We start from the raw sequence: 19,595 nt of genomic DNA on the forward strand, positions 1-19,595 counted from the left end.
AGAAAATTATTCGAGTGGTCTTTTATTCAAAGCGGTGCGTTTACTTGAAAAACATACGTCAATACAGTACTGTATGCACTATATATCCAGCAGAACTGTCTATCCATGTATTGAACTTACTATTAATGACTAGTAAGTGAATGTCGCGATTAGTTTCGTTAAAAAGAAACAAAAATACCACTAAAAGAAGACCGGTTGCATGTTGCTTTGCTTAATTATTTTCTTTACATAAATGTCAGAAATACAGTAGTAAGATCATGTTTGATGAATTACAAAGCATGGCTAGCTTATTGACAAGACAATTAGAGCATTGAGTACAGGTGCATGTAGTATTGATAGCAGTTTCACATCATTTTTTTTTAGCAAAAAAAATATTTAGAAACCACTAAAATGAGATGAGATGCCATTGGTCGGAGGCAGCAGCTACAGCACAAATTTAATGCAACTCATTAACAAACTAAAAATCGGCTGTGCCTGAAAACTGTCCCTCCATGCGTAAATAAACAAAAGTGTTCGAAATAAAAAAAAAAAAACAAGTGAGTAACGACCTAGATCATTATTTTTGCTCCATATATAACTCCATATACTTTGAAATATGGAGTTACAGTATTTCATTTTGTGGAACGGAGACGCCGATAATCTATGTTGTTTTCCAGACCGGTAGGTTTAGAATCCGCGACGTTTTCTTCACACAGAAAGGTCTACTGATTAATCTCAGATAAGATAGTATGATACATACTCCATGTATCGAAATGCATGCCATCGTGTTGGGATTAATATTTCAACATTTTATTATGTCATCATCAGGAATTTCTTGACACATGGGTTGAATTTTTGTTTTTTTTGTTCTATTATGATTGTAGGCTTTGAAATAAGCTAAATTATAATAAATATTATTAGTAGAAGTAATAATACTGCACTCATGACTACGAACTAGCAATTTGATTAGATCACTTTTAATTATATCACAAGCTGCATTTTAACGACACTTATAACTTTCTGAATGATATATGATTGGTCAGACATTGTATTCCTTTGATATGCCAATTACCAAACAATAATACTGTACAAGACAAAGTTAGCAGCAATGTCAGTTACTACCGGTTGAAAATTAAATCACAATGGTGCTACACTGAAAACCACAAATATTGTCAATCATCACCATATTTAACCACCGGTGATATTTACTTTGTTACCGTAAAATTTAATAAAACCAAAAAAACTAAACCCACATGGAATGAACTCTTTCTGTTTTTTGAAAAGAATTCTTAAATCCAAAAATATGTTTTTGCCATTACCTCAAGGTTAATTGCCTATTACAGTAATTTACCTAATACAGTACAAATATTTTTTAATTTCTTAATAGCCTCCTGTATACACACACAGCTATGCAAATAAAATCTCCCATCATTTACCATCCAACAAAATTATAAATTCATCAGAACATTATTTTTTAAATGCAAGATAAAGATCATATTCCATTATCAAGTGAACTGTTTACAATGTATTTCAAATAAATATTCAGGAAAACTCAATATATGTTGTACCATTTGCTTATTGCTTGATGCATCATCCACTGCTTATTATTTTAAACATGTGTATTCATGTAATTTGACATTCGCTTACCATTTAATAATTTCAATTATTTTATATATATATATATTAAAAGTGTTATTATTTGCAGTACTAATATATTTCAGGCAGTTGACTAGTATTAATTTATTTCGATTGTAGTTTTTGCACCATTTTCTCCTCACATTTAAATTTTGTTACATTGTGAGCTCCTAATTATTAATCATTGTTCTCTATTAGAATGGCTAATTTATAGTCCCCCTTAACTTAAGCCTATTATCAAAGCATGGTGGTATGTGCAACTGCCGTGACAGTAAATTTCAGCTATCCAAATGCTTTCTAGAAAAACCATTTACAATACAGAGTCTATGCAAGAAAATACTAATAATTTCACACATTCTTTGGAAAATATATTTTATATTAACAATATTGTTAACCTAACAAAATCTTTTTAAGACTGCTGAGCTAACAAAATTCCTAATAAAGAGAAAATCAAATATCTACTAAATGTTAAACTATGATGCCAGTAATTTTCAATATTTTCAAATCTGAAAATGTTTGTAGTTATTCAAATCGTTCTATGCATGAATTAAATTTGTCGGTGGAATGCTATAAATAAATATATCTCCCCAGGGTACGACTAAATCACTTAAAATCACATATTTTTTCTATATACAAGAGAAAAAAAAACATTACAGAAAAAATTTAATACTTGTGTTTCGACAAAAATTTGTGATCAGCTGTCAGGCCCTAATATCAATAGATGGAGGATGGTGGGAGAAGAGGTCAGCATCTTCAAAAGCAAAACCAACAGCATCCTCTATGAAGTACCCACGGTAATTGGTACACTTGGTGTTGCTTGTACTTATTTTGAATTCCTTGTTTTCCTGTTGCAGCATCTGATGCATTGGTACCCTTAAAAAAACAAGACTATTGCAATAATCAATTATGCTGTGTGTATACACATTATTTTTTTTACAAAATAATAAAACAAATACTTTTTGCAGGCCTGTTTTAGTTCACTTCCCAGTGGATAGCCTGCCAGGTTGTGAGTGGAACCAGGACAGTTACTCTTCCCTCAGGTATTGCAGGCTGGTAAACAAATCTACCAACCTGCCTTTGTGGTGAGGGCATTATAACATTTACATATGTACCGTGTATTGAAAATTTCATTTAACCTTATTCACATAAATTTAATATGATTATAAATCTAAATTTTGAATTTAACTAATCTTATAAATAAAATTGTAAACATAAATTTTGAATAATCAATTCGTAAATAAAAATATTAAATCTAAATTTTGAACAATATTTTTTTTTAAATTGAATTTTAATGTTTCAATGTGCCATTGATAAATGAAACTGAAAATAACGGTTTAACTGAAAATTCTAATTTTGAATACATTAATTTGTAAATAAAATTGCTAAATCTAAATTTTGAATGGTTATTTTTATTAATTGAATGTTAATGTTACCATTATTTTCCTGATTGTGATTGTTTCATTTTTTTGATATTTGAATAGACATTTTGCCAGCGTAAGCATGTGAATTTAAGCTGTGTCCTGGTCTTTGTAAATGTTTTTTTGTATAGTTTATATGAATACAAATAAAGAATTATTGAAACAATTTCTTACTATACTATAGCCCGACTTCTTTTTTTAAATATTAGCAAACATTACAACTCGTTTTCAGTCACTTACCTCAGGTTATTAGGAAGGACATAATAAACCACAGGTCGCTTGAAACCATTGAACTCTGAACCAGCACACATCGTGTATGCTCCCATATCTGCAGGGGAAAAAAATGAACATTTCCTGAATACTCCTAGAGAGCAGAGCATGTTGCACACTGCTGAGCCCAGACCAAGCTTTTGGAGACTCCTGAATATTTTCTAGGCCAGAGACACCTGGCCTGAGAGTGTCATTTATGGGCAACCAGCCTCAACTATGGTGGACCTAAGGTGACAATGCTCACAGCTTTGCTGCTCTGCCAAATTACAGATCAAGTGACCTGCAGTAATATTTTTGGTAATGTTTTAAATCAATCTTTGCTTTCTGAAAAGTGATATAAATCCTATGCCTGATTATTGTTTAGTTACATATATTTACATTGAAACTTCAAAACAAATCAAAAATTGTTTGCAGGCCTGTTTTAGTTCACTTCCCAGTGTATAGCCTGCCAGGTTGTGAGTGGAACCAGGACAGTTACTGTTCCCTCAGGTATTGCAGGCTGGTAAACAAATCTACCAACCTGCCTTTGTGGTGAGGGCATAATATTATTCCAAGAGTGATATTCATACCTTTGAATAAGATCCACTCGCCAACCTCAAGCTCTGGCATGGTAGTATGCTCAATAATTCTGTCCAGCCCATCGCAAGATGGACCCCAGATACTCGTAGAGTACTCCATCTCTCCAGAATGATCCTGAAAATAAACAAATTGTAAAAATATTTATATTTATGAATGCAGGCTTGCTTTAGTTCACTTTCTCCAGATCAGATTTAGTGTTGAGTGTACGATAGAAATCAAGAGCCTTACTTTACCATCAGTTCTATTTCTAATTCTATCCAGATACTCATCAACGCCTGTTCAGCATCTGGATGATGACAGGGGCTGTGAGATGGGCCAGTACACAGGGTAACCCCTTCTCGTCTTGAAAGATGTACTGGGTCGTATAGTGCACAAGAGCCAAATGTGTACTTTGAGTACTGTTTATAGTCCTTATCCGAGTAGACTTGCTCCACCTCCACAAGGCAAGCGTGCCGTTGTGGAGGTGGAGCCGATATTATGGCTGTAGGTTGCGGATCCCTGCCTTAACCATTCTGCCATTTCGGCTCGCCTATGCTATGGCTACGTGCCTTTGATGCCACAATCGAGTATTTCAAAACTACTTGATGTATTAATCATAAACAGCCATATCAATCATTTTTAGGCAATAGCTCTGAAATCATCGTCACACAGGGATGTTCACCAATTGATTAATTTTTTTTATTTTTTTTTTTCCTGTCTAGTTCAGATAATTGAGATCAGTGCTGGTTTCAGTATGCTTAGCTTAAGGCTTCAGTTACATTTACGTATAAATGTCAACATAAATTTTTTTTTAAATATATTATTGACATGAATTTCCTATTACGGTTAGTATCTTATCACTAAAAGCAAAATTTAATCTGTTCGAATATAAAGAAATGAAAACGCGTGACCAGTTCTGATTTTTTCCCCACTTTTATACTTGTGAAAAGAGAACAGGTGCTAATTTAGTTTTACAGGTAAAGAAAACTCATCATACAGGTAATCAATATATTGCTTACGGTCATTATGGTTGGCTCAACAGAGGCATGGTCATAGAGGAGACAGTTAAACGACCCGTACACACCATCATTCACATAGTACATGTAAGCTGGCTCTTCACATTTGGTTGGGGCAACAGTGTTGGAGACCAGATCTGGTTAAGTGAATAAAACAAAACTTGTTTTGCTGTTATATTCAAATAAACCTAAAAGCACTTTTTAACATGCATGTGCACATGGTTTTTCTTTTAGATTTATTAACTTTTTAGTTAAACATTGAGAAAAAAATTTTTGTTTTATTTTCTGAATGAAGTTAAAGTAATGGTTTTTCTTAACTCTACACTTCAAGTCATAATGACAACAGGCCATAAAAGAATTGTTAAATCTGGTGTTTAAAAAACATCCCAATTTAACTAAAGGCACTACCATTCACTGCACTCGTGTATTATCATAAAATATCATTTTTGAAAATTTGAAAACAATAGGTGCCACAATACCAGGACAATGTTTAACATCATGTTCCATGGATTATTATTAACTACTCAGGCATAAATGGAATAACTGAATACAAAGCTTATAAATTAATCAATAACCTAAATTTCCTAACAAGGCCTACCTTTGGATTCTGGCACCTCAAATGTTTTGATGTCTCTGGCTACAACACGCTTAGCTGTGACATTCACTGCAAGGGTAAAAGCAGATGCAACAAAATATCGGCCTGGCTCAGCAATCACACGAACTCCACAACTCACAGGAAAGTACTCATCCAAGGCACGGTTAATCACTTCTGCAAACTGTAGAATTGCGAAATGTAACAAATTAATATAAACTTGCCAATATTATCACCTAAACACGAGACTACCATGTACCATTTGTAAGACTAAAGAACAATACATTTTTAGAATTAAAATAAATATGAATTAATCAACAGGCAGTAACAAAGATATTATAAGCACACAAATAAAATGTGAAGACACAATGGCATGTTTGCATGATGTGCCACATTGGTCTATCCACAGGTGTTACTATACACACCCACACACAATCTGACATGAGAATAGATTATACGCAATTATTGGTTACAAAGAAGCTACATGAAAAACCAACTGTGTAGCTCCTGTGATTCGTACGAACGACGACAATAAGACAAGATTATTTTTATATCTTGTTTGGTGAACCTGTCGCCTATCAATAATGATTTTGAATAAAAATATTTTATTTTTGGCGAAAAAATTTCAGAAAAAATGAAAATTTTTCTTTATTATGCCTGCCGCTCCCTTGAAATCTCAAGAAATGGTATGTGTACTTCTTCCTAATTATATAAATTTAAATCATTTAACCATCCCATTAGTACACTGTTTACATTCACCAGTAACATGTTTTTTTCTCTCCCGTCTGGATGTTTTTGTCAAAACCATTTGCTAAATAAGGAAACAAAAATTTTATTTTTTTTACAAGGTATAAATAAAAGTCTTGTCTTGTGAATACAAACCTCTTCAAAAGCAATAGGAGCACTCGGCTGACCAGGGAAACCGCCCCCTATATCCAACAAGTCCATATGGTAGCCAATGTAGTGTGCTGCTTCAAATACATCATGAGAAGATGCTATAGCTTTTGTGTAGGCACTAGATTCGCGACAACCACTGCCCACGTGAAAGCTGAAATCAATTATAATGTATTTCATTAAAATAATGTGTATATGTTTATTTTCCCTATGCTTTAAGTTGCTTGATAACACTATTACAATTTGAGCTTACTCATAGACTAAAGCATTCAATTCGAAAAACCTTGTTGTTTGGTGTGGCTCAGAAAAGATTTGAGTACATTTTGTGACTTTATCATCAGAATATTACAGATAGGGCAAGTCAAATCTATCATCACTGCAAAAAGACCTACAAGGTACGATTCCATATTTCATGCAATTTATTTATCAGTATACCTTCCAGTAATAAAATAAAGACGCTTTTCAGTAAGATTTTAATAAAACATACCTTACACCTACGACATTGAGGTCAAGCTGCTTTGCGACCTGGAGCAGGTAGCGGGCATGCTTTGGGTGACAGCCATACTTCAGACCCAGCTGGCACTGGGCTGTAGTGTCATCAGTCAGTATGCGAAGAACAAGTCTGAAAATTTTTAGTAAAATATATTTAAAATAAAAAATATGTACAGTACATAAATATAAAATTATAAATTATGTTTTAAGGCTTTTTCGTAAAAATGCATACTATCTAGTTTCATAATGCCAAATTAGTCATTTAGTGTTTTCAAACTGAATATCTTCAAACATACTTTATGCAAACCATATATATTAGTATTTTATACATACTTATTTTACACTCCATACGACATGACATATGGCAAATTCATCTAACTAGAAAACAACATATGGAAAACACTTTGCATAATTTGCTTTTGATTATCGGCTATTTTTGAACTTAATGTTGTTGATCTGAAACAGCATGAATGTTAATCACACTGTGAAATGCTGGGAGCTAATTCAAAACACAAAGAGTAAAGGAAGCCTAAGCCAAGAACCTCAAACAAATTAACTGCAAAGAAATAACACTGATGGCCACATCGAAAATCAAGACTTATTGTTAAAATTTACGTCTTCAAAACATTAAATTTGTTCAATTTTGCGAATTTTCTATTACGATGTTAAATATTAAATTGCAAATTAGTAATTATATTTTTCTTTTTCGGTAAGTACTTTCACCAAGAATGGCACATAGCGTTTGTAAATTTTTTTTTTTGCAGGGCAGCATCAAAAATTGCTCGCCTGTGCTGTGCAGACTGAATGGACAGACTGTTTTATATTTCATTGGTTTCATCAGAAGTTGTTAAAGCAAAAAAGGTTTCTGACCCTTTTTTAGTACGTTTGGTCTATTTGTGTGTATTCTTTCAATTAGTCAAAAAGTTATGAAAGATAACAGATCATATGCAAAATTATTTGAATATCTATCAAGCTAAATTTTGGAAAATACTGCAAAATTAGACTAATTGGACTTTCTAGCATAGCTTGTTTTGGGCACATATGCGAGATGAAATGCAATGGAAAATTTACCTTGCACCTGGATACAATCTTTTGACCTTGTACAGCTCGTCTTCATTGTCAAAAGTCATAAGGGACACGTTGGTGTCGCATGCATACTTTAAATGTGATTTCTGCTTGCAAGGGTTGGCAAAGATGATGCGAGACGGTGACACACTTAACTCCAGCATTGTCTGAATCTCAGCCTGTAAAAAGCGAAAACATATTTAAATTTCTTCCACATCTAATGAGCAGCCTTGCTTATTACAGGACAGAAAAGTCTCGGGCTCAGTAAAAAGACTATTTTAGTCAGAAATTTACAGGTGCACTCCAATTTCAACTTGCAAGTGAAGTGCTGCGAAGTACAACTGCATATAAATGTTCTTCGAACAAAATTATTTATGCGAGTCAAGTGAAAATAATGAATAATAAAAATATAACAAATAATATGAGACACGAACCATTGTCTATATGTGGCAAAGACAAGCCAAGCCAGTCACTCGTCGCAAAAATCAATTTTGAGTTATTAATACAGTGTTAGAGTAAACTAATAGCTATAAAATGGTAAAAAAATCATTCAAATCGGACATTTCCTTATGAAGTTACAAGCGTTTAAACACACAGCTGTTTAAAGAACTATATATGAGAAATCAGCCTTCAAAGTTCATGATTTCAGGCATTTCTCATACAGAAACTATCATCAAATCCTTAAAAAATGTTGTTTTAATATTGCACATTGGGAAAATAACAGCATAGAATGATGTGTAGGTATATAAAGGATAGTTTAGTGCAATAAAATAGATTTTCAAAAATTTGACATTCCAGCATGATTTGGCCATTTTCTCTGAAACACGATTTGCGACGAGTGACTGGTTTGGCTTGTCTTTGCCACATATTAGAACACTTCTCATTGGGCAACAAAGTTATAGTTTAGGTTTTTTTTAAATAAAGTTTCAAAAATGTCTATGTATGTGGAAAATGTAGTTGATTAACAAAGGTTACAACTTTTATTTTGAAGACTGCATGGTCTAGGAAGAGTACATTTTTTTATTGGGCAAGTTTCCAAGGGCGGGTTTCTAGGGGCGAGTTGACTGCCAAAGAGTGTTGCCAAAGTGCGAGCCAGCGTGTTATTTGATCACAAGTGCGAAACATCATAAGTGTGAGCCAGCGAGCCATGACGTCACGACAATAGATACGAGACCTTAACGAGTTGTGCGAGGTATCGGCTGAGATTTGTGGAGTACAATTCAAAAAACAACTATAGGTCTAATAATGAATTATTGTGATGTTAAATAGACAATGTTAGCGACGGAGCGAGGAGCAACGTTGTTTTTCATTGGGACCTTCGTCCCTTCAAGGCTAGGCCTATACCATCCTAGCTAGTCTAGGCCTAGAGTAGGATAAGGCTAGCGCGACATGCGGACGTTGGTACGTGTAGGTTACTCTACAAACGTCGCCTAAAGTAATTGATTTTACCCGGCAGAACGAAAGAAGGAAACTCCGCTTTTCAGTCATCTTAGGCCCTTGTTTTTTGACAAACAATGACCTTTCAGAGGTCAAATTGCTGTCAATAATATGAATTGGCTGCTTCGCAGCAATAATTTTGAATAAATATACTACAGTGAATGAATTTATGAATGAATGAATAATGTACCTCAAAACAGGAAAATTATTGTTGATCAACAAAGGGATAACAGAAGCATTTGTATTTTGCTCAGCAAGGATTTGAGTACAGTTTGTGACTATCATCAATATACTGCAGATAGGGCAAGTCAAATCTATCATCAATGCAACACAACAAATGCTTTCTGAGAATAATTTAACAAAATGAACAAAATAAAATAAATTAAAAAAAAACACCTCAATCTAAATGTTGGCAGTACACAAAAACCTGATAAAACAAAGACAGGATAATTAATGGGTAAATAGGTGGTTAAGTTACCTTGCTTGCACAGTCAAATCCAGTTCCAAGAGCAGCGAGGGTGGTCAATACGGCAGGATCAGGGTTACACTTCACAGCTAAAATTACAAAGGGAAACATGAAAAAACAACATTTGTTTACAACTCGTACCTTAACCAGAAGCATACAAAAATCTTAGGAAAGTAAAATAAAAAAATAATTAAATATACGATTTGAAATGTGCAATTATTCCATTATATACCATAATGCGGCTCGACACGTGGAAGCAGGGTCTTCCATCGACTGTGTTTCTGAACAATGTCACCCAAGTCAGAAATGAAGAAAGGATCGTCTTGATCCTGTCACAAGAGAAAAAATTTACACATTACTTAAAAAAAAAATCTTTTGAAATTCAAGATAAGCTACTTTAGTTTAAAGTCTAGATACTGTACAAAATATTAGTAACGGTTTACCTCTCTATCCTCATGATCATGAACCTTTTCATCCACTATTTTGCGTATAGTTTTTTGACTATCATGAGTCTTGATGGAGAAAGATGCAGTGATTAGATCCATTATTACACTTAGAAAACACTAAAGCACAAATGTCCACAGATAACAGATAAAAGGGCCTACTAGCTAATTCGCAGAAGCCTGAAAAAAAAAAATGGAATTACCATGGTACGTTTTACAGTTAATGCGCTTTAAAAATCTTATATGCACTGCAAAAACATTTGCTCCACATCTGCAGGCTGCTGCTTATGTGGTGCAAAAGAACAATGTGAATGCTGTAAATTAAAAAAAAATAGACTATTGAAGATTTAATTAAATAAAAAGCAATAAATCAAAATACTAATAAATGGCACCAACATCTAATCAAAGCTAAATTTATGAGTATTGGTTCTCTTATCATTTCCATCTGTATTATTAATATTAGAGAGTTACATAGAAGGAAAATAAAAACAGTCATCAAATGAATATGCTTTTTGCATATACAACTTTAGAATATATAAGAGATTATTCGCCATCTGATCATCATATACTTTGTAGTTTTCATTCAAGTCAAAGCAACTTAGCTAGTCAACCCTACAAGTGTTTACAAAGAGAATATACTGCAAAGCCCTCTATTTGCTTGGATCTTTATCTTCACAATTGTACAATTTTAAATATTTTGTGGCCTTTTTATTTCACGACTTTACAATCTCCAGTCGTTTTTTAACATGATACAAACCCACCTTTATGTTTTTTTATTCTACTATATTATAGTTATAACTCCTGAATTTGGTGTTTCTTCTGATTTTTCAAGCAATCTCCTAGAGCACCCTCCCGATTTTAGGCTGGCTCCCATATAGCCAGGCCTACTGCAGCTACTCATGGTGCAAGCCGTGACTCTATTCTATCTGTGTGAAGTGCGATTAATGGCTTCAGAATAAGAATATGTGATTAAATAGTTGAAAAATAATACACAAAGAACGAACATTTTCATAATATCTGTATAAGGGACCAGCAGTTATATAGTAGATGCAGTGGCTTTACTTTCGTAGACAAAACTATCATTTAGAATTTTTGCGATTTTTGCATTCGCATTATTTTCCTGATCATTTTATCGTAAAAATTGAGGGCGCACACTTTTTTAAGCCCTGATGGACAGCACCGCTACAGCATGCTAGCTGGTTCCAGTTCTATACAAACTACTGCAATTAATCTTCCTCATCGTTTGTAGCACAGATCTTCATGGTATCTGAACGGTCAAAATTCCTTGGCTTCATTTGGAAATTTAAATATTCAGGAATTCTAATTCACTGCAGGTGGGCTATGTATCATCAACTTATCCAGTAGGGCTAGTGCAGGATTGCACCTACTCATCTCAATCATTTACCAGTTAAAAAGCAAATTGCCAGATGATATGGACAATCATGAGAGCTCAGTTATTTTTATATGAAGGCTTCTTACTGTCAACATTAGGATAAATGTCTTAAGAAGAAGCAAATACCTGATTTAAAAATAGATTAACTGCAATATACTAAAATTAGCAAGTGTTAACTTATTGCACATTTATTATTGTATACCGAGTATATGAAATGTGTTACAGTAAGTAGCGTTCTCATTAACATGGGAAATATCTTTTACATTACAAATGCGATCGTTAAGGTGCTGTATGCAGACAATGATCACTCGCTGCCTAAAACTGCCCATGCGCATGCCCAGTTTATTCCACAATATGTACTTGGCAGTGAAGTCGCGATGTGATTGTGTATAAAACTGACAGTAGGAATTTGGTTGGATTTTTTATTATAATAATAATAATACTGTATATATGAAAACAAATAAGATTCAGGCAAGCAATTGACCTAGGCAGCCTGCATGGCTTCAAATTGGAAATGTTTTAGGCCTAGGCTGACTAGCCTACTAAAAGACTAGGTGAGATTGGCAAAATGATTCACACACAATTGTACGTATGCCTATTAAAAATACTGTGCAAACAAATCTGTTACTAACGACCAGTTTCATTGGTTTACGCTATGGCATGTTTTAATTTTGACATAACATGCAGTTTTTGGTGGGAAGAAATTTAGGCCTACTGTAGGTCGGCAAAAATTGCTGTGCTGTGGAAATTCTGGCTCGGCAATATGCTTGACAATTGAGAAGACTTGAATCTACCAAGCAAGCCCTGCACGAGAAAAATCTGGAATCAGTGCCTGACATTGTGACTACATCGCAGCGCTCCTGCCTTACTACTAGAAAAAAATTGAATGATTTCTATTTATAGAGAAGAAGAATTAATTTCATTCTTTGTTTTTTAATGTTATGTACTAGAACACCATTGATACAATGAGGACTTCTGCAGCTCATCAATCAATGTAAATTTTGTTAAGATAATGAAAATAATTAATACTCTTTGTAATGTTCACAATATGCCAACTAAATCAATTAACTGTAAAACATTTTAAAAGCTTCAAGCTAAAAAAAAACATCTAGAAAAGGTAAAATACTTACACTGCAAAGTGGAAAATTTGATCCTTTAGCAAATATCAGCTAGGGTCCCACTCGGGTTCAAAATTGATGTCCAAAACACCAGTTGCGCCTTCGGGTTCTACAGTCCAATAGATGTTACAGTGCCCACCCTAATTATTGATAAGAAATAGTAAACAAAATTGTAAAATGAAATCTTGTGACACTAAAGGCGTTGGCATAAATAATCAAATTTAAAAAATAATGATAATGTATAATAGGGATGTATTACTATTATTAATGATATTCAGGGATGACGCCACGCATCCAGCACTCAACATTTCCGACCAGGATTTACAGGCTCCCGACCACCACTATTATTTCAACAGTTTACAAATTGTAACAAAATAATTAGTTTACCTAAACACAATAGACAAGCCAAATTGATAGATAAAGACAAGAAGAATACAATAAATGATTCCGTGGTTACGTTAATTGTAACAAAATACTGCACTGCCCTGCTCTTCATCGCTAACTGAACAGCCTAGTCCCAGTTGAGTCATAGCGAACGTCGTGAGCCGGCGGGCAGCGCGCGGGCCGGCATGACACGGTTGCTGTACACATTCAAAGGTTAAAGTTGAAATCGTGACCATTCAAGTGTTTTATCATGAGAGCATGATCCGGGGCAGGAAGATTATAAATTTACGAAACCTGATTTATGTTTTTATTTCTTTACTTTGTTTTCATTTTGTATTTTAAGTTTTTCACTTTTAGTTATAATTGATATATAATGTGTAAATGGACAAAAAATAAATACACGAGTGCACATGAATCAGTGACATACACATTCATCGTGGTAATCGTCAAACATGTGAAATTACAGCAAACAATGCGGCTGGGTACAGTTGGATCGACGCTTTGTCGCCGGGATTTGTTCATTATTATTTTTTAATCTAAAACAAAGCATGTCAACTATTGAATTTAATTAGGCCTACAGTAAGTCTCATCTTCATCTGTTTTGCTGCATTCCTCAAATTCTGGCCTAGGCCTACCTGGGCCTAGCCTAAAAAAATCGCGTCAGCTAGCCTTGGGCCTAGACCTGCTTGACTTAGGCCTTTTGGTTTTTAAGAGCTTCCACGAATACGCCCCCACCCCCAGGATGATTGCCGACCGGCACTTCAAAAAGCTGGCGACATCCCTGGATATTAACGCACAACAGCTGTGTATAGAACTAAAGTGGTTTTGTTTAAGCAACCTACTGCAGCACACCTTAGTATCAAATGCTAAACTATGTGATTCTAAAAGCTCCTGCTTTAAAAATAATTTGTTTTTTGGCCAACAGTACAGTGAAAGGAGCAGCAGAGTATTCAGCATGCAGTGAGTGAGTCAACGTACCACTTAATTGTGTGACTGGTACAAACGCGTATAGATATCACTTTTTATCACTAAAAGAAGGGGTCCTTCACAATTATCAACATTTTCACAAGCGTACAAAACGTATGTGGGGGGTAAACCCTGGCATACGCTTTTTAAATAGTATTAAAATGTCCGACAAAAATCGTCACAACCACAAAAAACTGCTGAATTACATGCATGGATGATCGTATGAAATATCCTACCTGGGCTACTGGTGCGAAAGTTTGATGAACTCCCGATCCTCTATGTAGGCCGTACAGTAGCGAGAATATGCATTGAGCTGAGTGTATACAGCCTTGTGTTACGCATGCAAGTATTCGCGATCAAGAAAAATCTCTGAACTCATGCGACTGAATGTGTGTTGATAGTTGCTTGGTGACTACATCAGGCTGCATATTAAATACAATCATTACATCGCCACAGGGTACACAAAAAGCCATTGGGTTTATACAATGATTTTGTAAACGCCTTTGTGTTCGTCAACGAACACATGAAGCGGAGAGATGCAGTGTCATCCGCGCAAGTCCTTTAGAATGAAATGAAAGCTTGCAGAAAAAAAACACCGACCGCCGACTACGAGAGGTAAGCGACCAGGAGGTAATTCACCAGATCAACCACTACCAGAAGGCCTAGCTGAGGTTTTTGAAAAAGCAAAATTTCAAATGGACAAAGTACAGAGAAAAAAGCCGCAGACAACGATGATGGATTTTTTCTCTAAGGTTAGTTTAATTCGTTGAATACTAGGGCATAAGGCTAGTATTATAAGTAGTACAGTCTACAGAGTACGACCTAGCCTATAATTAATTATTATTAATAATTAATAATAATGACATTAAATAGATGTATGGAGTATTAAAATACAATAATAATAATTATTATTATTATTAATTATTATTAATAATAATGATGTTAAATAGATGTATAGAGTATTAAAATACAATAATATTATTAATTAAGTTATTATTATTAATGACATAAAATAGATGTATAGCGTATTAAAATGCAATAATACAGTAATTATTAATTATTAGTAGTAATAATGACATTGTTATTATCTATGTATATAGTATTAAAATACAATAATAATTATTATCTAATAGTATTATTATTATTATTATTATTAATAATAATAATGACTAGTCATGTTGACAATTCATCTGCCTCTGTTTAGCTGTTATTTTTATTGCTGCGGGGTGACCATGACACCCTACCACTTCAGTGGCCGCCAAAGACCACAAGTGGGGTTTTCGGATTTAATAGTCAACAATAACTCTGAACTAAGTACAATAATCAATGCTCATATTGTTTTACTTGTCCAAAATTATATTAACAAACAAATGTTCTTGACATACAGTACAGTGTACTGAAATTAAATTATTACACATTGATAGTCATTTAGGTTATTAAGCCACTACTCTGAGAGCAACTACAGAGATAAATAAATGTATTGATCATACTCATAGTACAGTTTAATGTGTCTCATTTACAGTATTGAATTTACTATGAATTGAACTGGCTGTTGCAGATTCTGTATCATTGAAAGATGAAAAAAAAAATTCCAACATTTTCCTTGTACACTTTCGGGGGAGGGTGTTTACGAAAAAGTGTACTCTTTGTCCACTTGTGAAAATGTTGATAATTGTGAAGGACCCCTAAGTCAATACATGACGATTAAGAAATGTCTACAGTCATCACAACGTTTCAGCTTGTATTGTACTGTATAATCCTTTTTTACCTTATCTTACACCATTAGTCCTATCTTACCTGCTCTAAGATTATAACAAAATTATTATTGGCTCATGTTTAAACAATAATTTGACTTTCACTTGCTAAGGTCTTTCTAAAATTATAATAAGATGTAGCAGCATTCAATTATGCTTTAAGTCATTCTGTTATTTAGTAAATGGCAATACTTGCAGCATTTGGTCGACTGGGGTTTACAGAATGACTATTCAAATGATACTCCTGGGTGGATCCATAGAATAGGTGGGTGTTGGTAGTCACGTCCGGACTTCCCCCACCAACTTAACATGCAAGAGTGATTTTTAGCTGACAAAGTGTACAGATGTTGGGTAAATAGCAGCTTTTTTTCTTCTTTATGGGTGGGGGTCATTTAGGGCTACGAGAGTAATATTCATGCTAATGTAGCTAGGAGCATATCCGTGAGGGCTCTTGTCAAAATCCTGAATGAGGAAGTGTTACCATATCGGGAAAAAATTGGCGTTACGGAGGGGGGAGCCTTTTCCCGCATTCTGATTGGGTATTACAAAAAAAGAAACACTTGGACGATGTTCTCCGATAATTTCTGATTCGGAATATGGAATTCCCACCTTCAAAAAACTTAGCGGTGATATTTTTAGAATGTTGCCAATTTTAATAAAACAAAAAAAATATAAACTTTATGTAATGTTATTTTTGATGTAATAATAAGAGTTGTGCCCCAAGTTTTTAAATACCCTAGGCTAGATAGAGTCTGAGCCACTCTAGGCTGCGATAAAAGTGATGTGTCATTGCGTAGCCTACCAGAACATTGATTGCACCTAGACTTAGCTAGGCTGTATGCATATGTACATGCATATGGTCACAAATATAAGATAGGCCTAGGCCAACATGCGTAAATCGGGGGAAAAAATCACTATTACATTTAGCATAACTTTGTACTGTAGGCTAAATATTCAACCAATTTTTGTCATCTACACTGTAAATTACTCGACATCAATGTGTTCTTTCCATTGAACTAAATGTGAAACTATATCTGAAGTCAATTGAAGGATATAATTTTTTGTGTGCTCTAGCTAGCTAATATTGAACATTGTTGGCTCTAAGTCTATCAAAGATTCAAAAGATAAGTCTATCAAGGTGATAAGACTAAGGACAGTTCCCCAAGTTATTTAAACTTCCCTTCTTTCTGCACCCGTCCTGCTGATATCTGGTCCCGCCCCAGTACCTCACAGCCTCGCGAAAGGCTGCCGAGGGCGGTCTTTTCAAGAGTACTGTATTAAAATAGGCCTAGGCTAAGACTAAGAGTCAGACTAAGGACAAGGTGGTACTAATGCACTTTCGCACCTAACTTTTAATTCTTAATTTTTTTACCTGAATTTTCTTCTCACAGTCACAACACAATTATAAAACATTTTTACATGATTCAACCACTCATAAAGTACATTTTTTCAACAAAAAGATACCTTTATAAATATAGGTTGATACAGGGTTTCCGCGCTTCCTAGCACGACGAGCTGTACTTTTTTGCAATCAAGAAATTACCAGAATGTCTGAGTCAATTCTTAAATTTTGAAACCATTAAAGGCCAGTCTAATAATTTTAATTGGAATTTTCCCATGAAACATCCGACAAAAATGTGGCATCATGCAGTACCATCTTTTTGAACCTCAGTTCTTGTCGTAATCGAGGTTAATCAAACCGACGTTTGTCACTGGCTTTAATACTGTAGTTGTTTGTCTGGATTTAGGCCTAGGCCCCTAGGCCCTATTTTTCGATCTGTGTACGCATTTGGATCACTAATTTTTGAAGTAATTATTGTACGTGTGAATTTCATGTGAACACAGTCAAACGGCAGCACCATACAATATAAAGAATGACATACAATATGGCAAATAGATAAGTTTTCATAAACGTTTAATCAAAAAACTTCGCGCTGCAACCTCAGACATTCTGGCAATTTTCTTACTGATTGCAAAATGGCAGCCGCTCGTCGTGCTAGCGAACACAGAATCGCTGTACTTATTTCTGGGCTTATTTGTTGAAAAAGGTACTTTGTGAGTGGTTAAATCAGGTGAAAATGTTTGTTAATTATATGTTGTGACTGTGAGAAGAACGTTGAGGTAAAAAAATTAAGAATTAAAAGTTAGGTGCAAAAGTGCATTAGCGCCGGACAAGGTTAAGACTACATTAATTATTAGAATAAGAAGATTAAGAAGAGACTCTTTTGTTTTGATATCATTTTAATTTTAGCCTAGGCCCTAGGTCTATGGTTCCGTCTTCCGTAATTTTATTCATAGAATCATAATATTCAAATTTCTGCATGCCAAATAATAGAAGAATCAAGACATATTAATTATTATTGGGTCGGCATTTAAGTTTAAACGAATACATGGATGGAAAGCCGACAGTACTAGGCCTACACGTACATGAATGAAGGTGAGCGCCATGGCAGCAACCTAGCTGTACGGTCTCGTGCAAACACCTTCTCAGAGAAAAGGTTGTCCCATTTTTAACATAAATTAAATATTCCATCATATTAAGTACACTTTAAAACATGTCACATACCTGGGCTGAAATTTCAGCAGATAATAACCGACTTTGGCTTTTCGGCGGAATTTTGGCGGTTTTAAAGCACGACAAACCAGTAAAAATTAATAGTTTTCATGAAGGATATCAATAACGCTCTCAGTTCTGTGGCGGGTTGCGTTGAAAGAATTTCATGGTGGGATAGGATTCCTATTTGAGCATGTGAGCATATGTTTCCTAATAGGACGCGATCCATACGCGCTCTGACGTGACGCGTAACAAAAGTAGTACTGAACTCACAGCAGGATCATAATTTTTTTTTTTATTTTTACTGCAGAAAACTAGTCTTAATAGAATATTTTATATGAATATATATGTATATATATATATATGTATATATTATATAACATCTTTATAATAATAATAATAATAATAATAATAATAATAATATTAACAATAATAATAAACTGATCATGTGATTTATAATTAGATAGAATCATAGTACTGTACAGTATTATATTACACAATAACTCGAAATGATGGGTACCGTATTGAGTTATAGACTCTATAATGTATATAGAAACGAATCCAAATAAAGAGAATAATATGCTAAAAAACGTAGAAACGTTATCATCTCTAAATATTTATATATTTAACTTATGAATGTATAATAGAAAGATGATACATAGCCGTCGGGAGCATTTGTCCGGCCAACGATTTTCCCCAGATAGCTCGATGTGAATATATGCCGGAGGTTGATGAGAATTATGCTAGATCAGTGGTGGCGCCGGGATTTGCCCGACGGGGAGTCCGAGGACCAAGAACGGGGTGGGGGTGGGAGGTAGTCGATGGAAATAGTGGGCGTGGTCGCTGTCTCTTATACACATCTAGATGTGTATAAGAGACAGGTACTGTATTAAAATAGGCCTAGGCTAAGACTAAGAGTCAGAGGGGGGGGGTCTTCTAATTATCGTAGATAGGCTACATAGGCCTATGGACTACATTTTTTTCTCCCAATGGTGGGGCTGAGGTAGGTATGAATTAAATCCCAACTAAATTTGAATGTTGTGTCTGCCCCTTGAGGGGGAGAAGTAGCGACTGTATAATTTTCAGTGCTATTTTTTTTAATAGTTCAGCTGTTTACAGGGTTTAATTTAGATCGAGTGTTATTGGGGTAACCTCTAAATC

At 34.5% G+C, this 19,595-nt stretch overlaps 1 protein-coding gene across 1 annotated transcript; it reads right to left on the reverse strand.

Moving 5' to 3' along the window:
* Positions 1–934: 934 nt before the first annotated feature.
* LOC117108514 (ornithine decarboxylase-like) lies at positions 935–18,610 on the reverse strand. Its single transcript, XM_033250533.1, has 13 exons — positions 18,447–18,610; positions 12,789–12,916; positions 10,266–10,445; positions 10,055–10,151; positions 9,835–9,911; positions 7,926–8,098; positions 6,850–6,984; positions 6,351–6,516; positions 5,475–5,652; positions 4,880–5,013; positions 3,872–3,995; positions 3,273–3,360; positions 935–2,487 (listed from the first exon to the last, which is right to left on the reverse strand). Exons 3-13 carry the CDS (start codon positions 10,365–10,367, stop codon positions 2,316–2,318), a joined length of 1,446 nt encoding a protein of 481 aa, XP_033106424.1. The 5' UTR covers positions 10,368–10,445; positions 12,789–12,916; positions 18,447–18,610; the 3' UTR covers positions 935–2,315.
* Between the last annotated feature and the right edge of the window lie 985 nt (positions 18,611–19,595).

Source organism: Anneissia japonica, unplaced genomic scaffold, assembly GCF_011630105.1.
Source record: "Anneissia japonica isolate Jap-2015-1 unplaced genomic scaffold, ASM1163010v1 scaffold287819_len434453_cov191, whole genome shotgun sequence".
Taxonomy (NCBI): domain Eukaryota; kingdom Metazoa; phylum Echinodermata; class Crinoidea; order Comatulida; family Comatulidae; genus Anneissia; species Anneissia japonica.

Bases quoted from the DNA above. Each gene is read 5' to 3' on its own strand.
- LOC117108514 (XM_033250533.1), bottom strand. From the start codon at position 10,367: ATGGATCTAATCACTGCATCTTTCTCCATCAAGACTCATGATAGTCAA. The intron at 9,912-10,054 runs GTATATAATGGA...TTGTAATTTTAG, and splicing joins ACGTGTCGAGCCGCATTATG to CTGTGAAGTGTAACCCTGAT. The intron at 3,361-3,871 runs GTATGAATATCA...TTTCCCCTGCAG, and splicing joins CGAGTGGATCTTATTCAAAG to ATATGGGAGCATACACGATG.